Below are 9,794 nucleotides of genomic sequence, written 5' to 3'. Positions count from 1 at the left end.
GCGGAGGGCGACGCCGCCGGCACCCGGGGGGGGGCGCTGCTGCAGGGGGGGGGGGACAGAGGGGTTAGGGGGGGACACGGGGGTGGGGGACACCCCTGCGCCCCGCCCCGGGCCCCAAACGGGGACACTGCTGTCACCAGGGACACCCCTGAGCCCTGAGCGGGGACACTGCCATCCCCGGGGACCCCCCAGTTCCCTCCCCGGCCCCCCGTGAACGCAGGAATGGGGCCCGGGGGGGGTCTCCCTGTCCCCAGCTCCATCCCAGCGCCCCCGGGGACCCCCCCGGGTGGGGGGATTTTGGGGAGGGCGCCCACCCGTCCTTGCCGTTCTGCAGGGAGCTCTGGCCCAGGCTGGCGCGGTCCAGCAGCGGCGAGTTGCGGCTGCGCGTGGTGCCCGTGGACAGGACGCTGTTCTGTGGGGGACACGGCAACGGGGGCGCTGGGGGGGGCACGGGGGTCCCGGCACCCCCCTGGGGACCCCCCTGGGGAACAGCGACAGCCCCAGCAGGGACCCCCGGGCTGGGCAGCGCCCATCCCCACCCCACAGGACACAAACACAAACCCAGGGGTTCCAGATGTTGGGACCCTCCCCACCCCAAACCCAGGGGTTCCAGATGTTGGGACCCCCCCCACCCCAAACCCAGGGGCTCCAGATGTTGCCCCCTGCCCTGTACTGACCGTGGAGGGGGAGGGGGTGCCCTTGGAGCGCTCCAGGCCGGGCAGGGGGCTGGGGGGCACCTTGGCAGTGCTGCCGGCCCGGCGCCCCCCGCCCTCCTCCTCCCCTGCTCCTCCTCCTCCTCCTCCTCCTCGCTTGTTCTCCGCGTTGGCCGCCTGCGTCTTCTTGGAGTACGAGGCCGAGGTGGGGATGGAGAGCCCGGCTGGGGGTGGGAGCGGCTGTCAGGGCTGGGGGGCCAACACCCCCGGGGTCCCCAGTCTGGGGTGTCACCCCGGTGTCCCCAGCCCCAGTCTGGGGTGTCACCCCGGTGTCCCCAGCCCCAGTTCGGTGTCCCCAGCCCCAGTTCGGTGTCCCCAGCCCCAGTCTGGGGTGTCACCCCGGTGTCCCCAGCCCCAGTTCGGTGTCCCCAGCCCCAGTTCGGTGTCCCCAGCCCCAGTCTGGGGTGTCACCCCGGTGTCCCCAGCCCCAGTTCGGTGTCCCCAGCCCCAGTTCGGTGTCCCCTGTCCCAGGCTGTCCCCTGTCACTCACCCTGGTCGCTCACACGCCGTTTGGGGTTGGCCGAGACGCTGCGCTGCACCTTGTGGGCAGGGGAGGGCCCCGAGCTGTTGGCCACCTCCGGGGCCACCCGCGGCTTCAGGGACAGGTTCTCCTCCAGCTGGGGACACGGGGACATGTGGGGACATGTGGGGACATGTGGGGACAGGGACAGGCTGGCAGGGCACAGCCGGGAGCACGGTGTCCCCCCGTGTCCCACCCCGTCCTCCCAGTGTCCCTGCTCGTGTCCCTGCTTGTCCCCTCACTCCCTGCATGCTCCTCGTGTCCTCGTGTCACCTCAGTGTCCCCGCGTCCCCTCTTCATCCCAAGGCCCCTCCCAGTGTCCCAGTGTCCCCTCACTGTCCCCTCATTGCCCCCCCATACTCCCTCCCCTCATCTCCCTGCTGTCCCCAGTGTCCCCAGTGTGCCCCCAGTGTCCCTGCTGTCCCCACGGTGTCCCCAATGTGCCCCCAGTGTCCCCAATGTGCCCACAGTGTCCCACAGTGTCCCTGCTGTCCCCACGGTGTCCCGCCGTGCTGTTGTGCATTATTTGTTGTGTATTCCTGTAGTGTATATATTGTTGTACTCCTGAACTGTCCCCGTGTCCCCCCGTGTCCCCGTGTGTCCCCCCGTGTCCCCGCCATCCCCCGGTGTCCCCGCACCTCGGAGCCCCTGTGGTCCAGCAGCAGGTACGTGGCCATCACCTCGTTGTACTTCTGCCCCACCAGCGACTCCTGGATCTCCTCCCGCGTGTATCCCATGGACACCATCAGCTCTGGGGGGACACGGCCCTCAGGGGGGACACGGGGTGCCGGGGTCCCACCCTGTGGGGTCCCACCTGTCCCTCAGGGTCCCACCTGTCCTGCGGGGTCCCACCTGTCCCACGGGGTCCCACCTGTCCCCCGGGCTCCCACCCTGTGGGGTCCCACCTGTCCCGCGGGGTCCCACCTGTCCCTCAGGGTCCCACCTGTCCCACGGGGTCCCACCTGTCCCCTGGGCTCCCACCTGTCCCCTGGGCTCCCACCTGTCCTGCGGGGGTCCTTGTAGTCGGGCACGGGCTCCATGTAGGGTTTCAGCTCGTCGTCCTCGTGGCCCACGTTCATCCAGCGATCCTTCATGATTTGCTGGGGGCACGCGGGGGCCGGGGTCACCTCCGGGGGACACCGAGGGGGACCCCAGGAGGGCTCCGGGGGCTCCCCAGAGGGCCTGGGGTGCCCTTGGGGGTGTCCAGGCCTGCTCTGGGGGTGCCAGGGCGGTGTTGGGGGTCCCCTCACCTCCAGGGTGCCCCTCTTGGTGGGGTTGAGGATGAGGAATTTCTTGAGCAGGTTCTCACAGTCCGTGGACATGTAAAAGGGGATCCGGTACTTCCCCCGCAGCACCCGCTCCCGCAGCTCCTGCACGACCCCAAAACCGGGCATGGGCACCCCAAAAACACCCGAGGGACCCCCCCAAGACCACACAGTGGAGCCCCAAACCACCCGTGGGCACCTCAAACCTGGTGAGGAACCCCAAACCCACCCCGGGCGCCCCAAACCCACCCGTGGACACCCCAAACCCACCCCGGGCACCCCAAACCCGGCGAGGAACCCCAAACCCACCCCGGGCACCCCAAACCCACCCGTGGACACCCCAAACCCACCCCGGGCGCCCCAAACCCGGCGAGGAGCGCCCCGCAGCGCGGGCACACCTTGAGGTTCTGCCCGTCGAAGGGCAGCGAGCCGCTGACCAGCGTGTAGAGGATGACCCCCAGGCTCCAGACGTCCACCTCGGGCCCGTCGTACTTCTTGCCCTGGAAGAGCTCGGGGGCGGCGTAGGGCGGGGAGCCGCAGAACGTGTCCAGCTTGTTCCCGAAGGTGAACTCGTTGCTGAACCCGAAATCGGCGATTTTGATGTTCATGTCGGCGTCCAGCAGCAGGTTCTCGGCCTGGCCCGGGGAGGGGAGCAGCCACGGGGGGTTACTGGGGGCTGGGGGGGCTTTGGGGGGCTCAGAGGTGTGCAAGGGTGAGTCTGGGGGGGTCCTGGCACCTCTCTGGGGGTCCCAGGGGGTTTTGGGTGTCACTCTGGGGGGCCCAGGGGGTTTTGGGTGTCACTCTGGGGGTCCCAGGGGTGTCTGGGTGCAATTTTGGGGCTCCCGGGGCCCATGCAGGTGCTGCCCCAGGGGCGCAGGTGTGGCTGGGGCGCCAGGGGAGCACCTTGGGGCGCTCCTGGGGGCGCCAGGTGCGGGTGTGCGGGGGCTCCTCACCTTCAGGTCCCTGTGCACGATGAACTTCTGGTGGCAGTACTGCACGGCCGACACTATCTGCAGGACAGGGGCTGTCAGGGGGGGCCCAGCCCGGGTGGGGGGCACGGGGACACCCCCAGCCCCCCTGGGGACAGCGTGGGGGGGGTCCCCAAACCCTCTGGGGGCGATCAAACGGCGTCACCCCCCCCCAGACCTGTCGGAACTTCGCCCGCGCCTCCTTCTCCTTCATGCGCCCGTGGGCCACCAGGTAATCGAACACCTCACCTGGGGGGCACACGGGGGGTGAGAGGCAGCCCAAGGACCCCCCCCGAGCCCCCCAGGGCACCCCCAGAGCCCCGCTCACCCCCGCTGGCGTACTCCATCACCAGGTAAAGCGTCTTCTCCGTCTCGATCACCTCGAAGAGCTTCACTGCAAGGGGGTGAGGGAGGTTGGAGGGGGGACACCCCAGGGACCCCCCAAGGGTGGGGAACACCCCCGGGACTCCCCCCAAGGGTGGGGAACACCCCCAGGACTCCCCCCAAGGGTGGGGAACACCCCCGGGACCCCCCAAGGGTGGGGAACACCCCCAGGACTCCCCCCAAGGGTGGGGAACACCCCCGGGACCCCCCCAAGGGTGGGGAACACCCCCGGGAGGGCGGGGGTGCGGCTGAGGGCGTTTGGGGGTGGTCTCACCTATGTTGGGGTGGTTCAGGACTTTCATTATTCGCACTTCCCTGAAGAGCTGTGAGGGACAGGGGGGACGTTGGGGGGTGTCGGAGGGGACAGCCCCCCGTTTGTCACCCCAAAATGAGCTGTCACCCCCCCCGGGACACCCCTCACCTTCTGCAGGCTGGAGGAGTTGAGCTGCGTCTTGTCAATGATCTTCACGGCCACCTGCCAGGGGGACAGCGGGGTCAGAGGTCCCCAGGGCTGTGGTCACCCACAGCAGGGTGGCACTGCCACGGTGACAGGACCGTCCCCAGGGCTGTCCCCACACCAGGGTGGCACCACGGTGACAGTGACAGCTGAGGAGCAGGAAGCTCACTCCTGTGCCAGCTGGCACTCCCAGGGCAGGGAGCAGAGGCCAGAGCCGTCCCCACACCACAGTGCCACCCACGGGACAACAGACCTGTCCCTGTGGTGACACCCACGGGGCCCGGACCTGGAGTGCGGAGCTGTCCCTGCACCGTGGTGGCACTCACAGGACAAGGACTGTCCCCACACCGCGGTGGCACCCACGGGACACAGCCTGTCCCTGTGCCACGCTGTCACCCTCAGGCCCACGCCACCCCCGGGTGTCCCCACGGCCCTGGGGCTCCCCTGAGCGCTGTCCCCACGGTGTCACCCCCATCCCCAGGTGTCCCCACGGTGTCACCCCCATGCCCAGAGTGCCACCCCCATCCCCACACCGTCCCCAGGTGTCCCCACGCCCCGGGCCCCCCCGGGCGCTGTCCCCGTGCCATCAGGGTGTCCCTCACCTCCTTGCCGGTCAGGACGTGCCGCGCCAGCTTGACCTTGGCGAAGTTGCCCTTGCCGATGGTTTTGAGGAGCCGGTAGTTGCCGATGTGCGGCTGCTCCTCGGCGGCCGTGCCGGCGTTGCGGCCCCGCAGCATGCTGGCCTTGCCGCCGCCCTTGCCCTCCGCGGCGCCCGGCTGCGGGGACAGCGGGGGGACGCTCAGCCGGGCGGGCCGCGTCCCCCCGGGGCTCCCGGGAGGGGTCCGAGGGCTCCCGGAGGAGCCGGGAGCAAAGTCCGGAGCGGCGGAGCCGCGCCCGGCCGGGCCGGGAGCCGCCCCCGATACCTGACGCAGGCGCGGCGGTTTCGGGCCGGGCCCGTCACCGTGTCACCGTGTCACCGCGCCCCAAAGTCGGGGATTCTCCCCAAACTCGGGACCCGCCGGTAAAAGCGGGGGGCTCCCCCCCGAGAACGGCGCGGCCACCGAGCCCCGCTCCCCCCCCCCCGAAGGTCACCCGGGCTTTGGGGACGCCCCGGGGCTGCTCCCGCACGGGGAGCGGTGTCACCCCCGGGCTGTCACCGCTCCGGTGACACCGCAGATAACGGGAGCGCGTGAGCGGGCGGGGAGGCCGGGCCGAGCCGGGCCAGGCCCCGCTGCCCGCGGGGGGATCCGGGGCCCCCCGGACCCTCGGCGGGTTGTTTTTGCGGGGGCGTCCCCCTCCCGCTCCGTGGGAAGGAAGCGGCTGGCGGAAGCCGCGGGGGAGGCGCCGGCGATGGCGCAACCGAACCCCCAGATTTGGGGGCAGAACGCGGAGTTTTGGGGCCCGGCGCGGCCCGGAGCTTCCCCCTCCCCCAAAGCCCGGCGCGGTGCTGTGGGAAAAGTGAAGGAAAACGGGGATTTCTGCCAAAAAACTGCCGTGGCAACGGGGCGGGAGCGTGCGGAGCCATCTGGCCGCGCTGCCGGGGCTCGGTACCGACACCGGAGCCCCCGAACCCACCCCAACGCCCGCGGGGGCTCGGCGGCGGCAGCGGGCGGCGCTCCGGGCATTTCCCGGCTCCTCTTATCAGCGGGGCCCGAACGGCCAAAAACACGGCAAATACGGCAAAGGAGGAAGCGGCCGGCACGGGTCACACCGGGGGGATCGCGGGCACCGGGCGGGCCCCGGTGTTGAGCGGAGCCCCCCCGTGCCTCAGTTTCCCCGCGCCGCCCGCAATGGGGACTCACCCTGGGCAGCCCGGAGCGGCGGGAGCGGGGCGGTGCCGCCGGAGCCCCGCGGGACGCCGGGAGCCAGCGAGCCGCGACCGGCCCGACCGGTTGGGGCTGAGGCCGCAGCGGGACAGCGCGGGGTGGGGCCGGGGAACACCTGGAGCGGCGGGGCGGGGAGAACGGGGCGGGAAAAGGGGAAAACGGGCAGCGGAGCGAGGGTCCCGCCCTGCGGGTGGCAGGGCCGGGAGGTTGGGAACGGCCACGGGAATGGGCCATTGGAATGGCGGCCACGGGAATGGCCAAGGGAATGGCAACTGGAATGGCCACGGGAATGGCCACGGGAATGGGCCATTGGAATGGTGGCCACGGGAATGGCCACGGGAATGGCCACGGGAATGGCCACGGGAATGGCAAATGGAGTGGCCACGGGAATGGGCCATTGGAATGGCGGCCACTGGAATAGCTACTGGAATGGCCACGGGAATGGCCACGGGAATATGCCCATTGGAATCGCCATGGGAATGGCCATTGGAGCGGCCACTGGAATGACCATTGGAATGGTGGCAGCAGCGGCGGTGCTGAGGCTGCAGTGATGTCACTAGCCCCAGCGGTGATGTCACCAGGTACAGAGTGATGTCACCATGACGGTGTGATGTCACCAGCCCCAGCGGTGATGTCACCAGCACGGTGTGATGTCACCGGGCAGGCGCGAGGATCCCGGTGCCGGGAGGTGTCGATGCCACCAGCGCCCGCCCACGCTGCCGGCACCCAGCCGGCGACAAGTGGCGGCGATGGGAGCAGCACCGGCGGCACCGGGACGCCGTGACCGGCACCGGGACCCCATGGCACCTCATGACCAGCTGTGGGGACCCCCGGGGACGCCGTGACCAGCACCAGGACCCCCGGGCACGGCGCAGCGGCAGCAGCCAGGGAGGCAGCGCTGGTTCGTGCGGCACCGCTCAAATGTCAGCCAAATTTAGGTGTTTTTGAAGATTTTTTTTTTTTTTTTTAATCTCCAACCCCACCAGATCAGGCTCCGTGTGAGGGAGGCGTCGGGAGCTGGGGGGGGCAGGGAAAGACCCCCCGATTTCGGCGGCTGGGGTTGGGGGAGATGCGCAGCCCCCCCCCGCACGGTGCTGCCGCCCCCTCCCCAAACCTTCCCAGCCAGGAATAATTTCGCTGCGCGTTACATAACAGCGGATAAATAAGAGCAAAACCACCCAAAACGAGGAGGGGGGGGCCCGATGCCACAGCCACGGCCACAGCACCGGTGGCACCTCGGGCTTGGGGACAACGGCACGAGGCCACCCGCGCCCCCAGGCGCCCTGCTGGGGTCACTCCCCAGCACCCGGGGTCACAGAAGGGGGGAAGCCCCCCAGAATATCCCCCAAGATGGGGGTGTCACTCAGGCGGGGGAGCTGAGGAACCCCCCCAGGTGCTCCCCAAAAGGGCTGAGCCAGCGGTGGGGGTCTCCCACCAGCAGCACAAGCTGAGGGGGCAGAGAAGGACCCCAAGAGCCCCCCAAATCCACCCCCAGAGCGGGGAACACTCCACCAAAGGGGTGTGGGCCTCAAGCCCCTCACACCTCAAACACACAAGGGGGGAGCCCCCCATTCCCCACCGGGGAGGGGCCGGTCCCCGCTCACAGGGGTCAGAACTGGAGTCATTTGGGGGGTTCGCCCCCCAGAGCCCCCCCAAAGCCCTGGGAGGGTGCTGAGCCCCTGGCAGCGCTGCTGCCGCCCCCACAGCCCTCCCCGTTTGGGGGGGCCGCGGCAGGGAAGGGGGTGGGGAAGGGGGTGGGCTGACGCCCCCACACCCCGATCGTGCAGCCACCGAGCTCGGGGGGGGACAATGACACCCCAAAGCTGCCCCCCGCAGCGGATCCCAGACCCTGGGGGCTCGATGGGGGGGGTCTGGCACCTCCCTGCTTGCCCCTCTCCCTTTGGGGTGCAAGGCTTCACCCCCCCTCACCCAAAATTCGGGGTCATGACCACAAAGCTCTCCTGCTGCCCCGCAGGGAATTGTGAAATGGGACCCCAAAATTTGGGGAGCGGCTCATCCCAGGAGAATGCCAGAGCACTCTCCCTACACCAAATCCAGCCCTGAAGGGGGGCCATGGCCCAGGACCCCCCACCCCACAGCGGGGTCTGGGCTGTGGGAGAGCCCAGAGTCCTTCGTACGGGTGGAACAGAAGAACTGGGGGGGAATTCACCACCTGGCTGGGGGGACCCTGAGATCCCCCCTTTTCCACCCCACAGAGGGGCCCCGAAGCCCCTCAGAGCCCCCTTTTCCCTCACAAAACAACCCCAGACCGCTTCAGTCCTCCTTTCCCTTCACAGAGGGATCCAGATCCCCATGCAAAATGCCCCAGGATCCTCTCCCAAAAATGTCCCAAGGCCTCCTTAGACTCCCTTGTTTTCCCTCTCAAACCCTCTTTTTCCCCCCAAACCCAGCCTAGGTTCCCGTCAAACACTCTTGGTACCTCACAGAATTTCTCAAGTCCCTTTCAGGCCTCACGTCCCCCTCACGCACAGACCCCAGACCCTTTTCACCCCTCGCAGAGCGGCCCAGGACCCCTCACTGCTGTCACAAAACGCCTCAGAGCCCCTGTTTCCCCTCACAGAACAACCCCAAATTCTCTCAGCCCCCCTTTCCCTCTCGGATTCCCGTTCTCCCCCCTCAAAACACCGCTTTTACCTCACAAAATTACTCAAGGCCCTCTGAGACCCCTTTATCCCCCCACAAACCGACCCCAGACTCCCCTTTCCCCCCACATAAATGTCTCAGGCCCACTCAGAACCCCTTTTTTCCCACACGGACGGGACCAGAACCCCCACAAATCCTCCTTTTCACCCTATCGGATCCCCCTTTTCCCCTCACAAATCACTCCGCGAGCCCCCCAGAGCCCCTTATTTCCCTCCTTCCCCTCACAAACCGACCCCGAACTCCCCTTTTCCCCTCACAAACCGGCTCGCCATCCCCTCAAGCCCCTTTTTCCTCCCTCACGTCCCCCTTTTCCCCTCACAAAAATCCCTCGGTCCCCATTTCCCCCTCGAGGCGCCCCTCTCCCCTCACGCCGGAGCCGGGTCCCCCTCCACCCGCACCCGATCCCCGCCGTCCCTCCCTCACCTGTTCCGCGTCCCTCTCGTTGACGGTCGGCAAAGGGCTGCGACCGCTGCTCGACATGGCGGCCCCCCCCCCCGCGCCGCCGGCGACTATCGCGATAGGGGGAAGCCGCGGCAGGCGGTGTGCGGGGAGGGGGAAGGGGAAGCGGGGGAGCTCAGGGGGCGGGGGGAGGCCAGGCCAGCGGCATTGGGGGCGCCGGCAGAGGAGCAGGGGGAGCGGGCGGAGTCCGCCCGGCCCGGCCCGGCCGCCGCCGCCGCCGCCTCACGCCGCCGCCGCCGCCTCAGCGCCCCGCGGCTCCCAACATGGCGGCCGCCGCCGGCCCTCGGCCATTTCCGCCGCCGCGCCGGAAACACCCGACACGCCTCCCCTCGCCGCTTCGGCTCTTCCCGGAGAGGTTCGGCTCGCGGCACTCACGGACTTCGAGTGTTTCCGCCACGGAGTTACCCGAAGGTTCCTTCGGTACTTTCCGCCGAGCGCCGCGGGAAGAGCCGAGCGCCGCCCGCGCGGCCGCGACCCCGAGTGGAGCCGGAAATGCCCGAGTGGGGCCGAAACGCCCGAGTGGATGCGGAAATACCCG

At 69.2% G+C, this 9,794-nt stretch overlaps 1 protein-coding gene across 1 annotated transcript; it reads right to left on the bottom strand.

Moving 5' to 3' along the window:
* Positions 1–5: 5 nt before the first annotated feature.
* Positions 6–9,367, bottom strand: MARK2 (microtubule affinity regulating kinase 2; the record flags this gene model as incomplete). Its single annotated transcript, XM_040054203.2, has 15 exons — positions 9,221–9,367; positions 4,910–5,083; positions 4,272–4,325; positions 4,125–4,173; positions 3,795–3,860; positions 3,645–3,715; positions 3,452–3,508; positions 2,897–3,133; positions 2,484–2,603; positions 2,234–2,333; positions 1,872–1,984; positions 1,204–1,330; positions 678–877; positions 315–412; positions 6–39 (listed from the first exon to the last, which is right to left on the bottom strand). Coding segments are annotated over exons 1-15 (1,557 nt in total), but the record flags the coding sequence as incomplete, so codon positions are not given.
* Between the last annotated feature and the right edge of the window lie 427 nt (positions 9,368–9,794).

Source organism: Hirundo rustica, unplaced genomic scaffold, assembly GCF_015227805.2.
Source record: "Hirundo rustica isolate bHirRus1 unplaced genomic scaffold, bHirRus1.pri.v3 scaffold_587_arrow_ctg1, whole genome shotgun sequence".
Classification (NCBI taxonomy): domain Eukaryota; kingdom Metazoa; phylum Chordata; class Aves; order Passeriformes; family Hirundinidae; genus Hirundo; species Hirundo rustica.
Note: the sequence above shows the minus strand (reverse complement) of the source record. Positions and strands in the feature narration are given on the sequence as shown.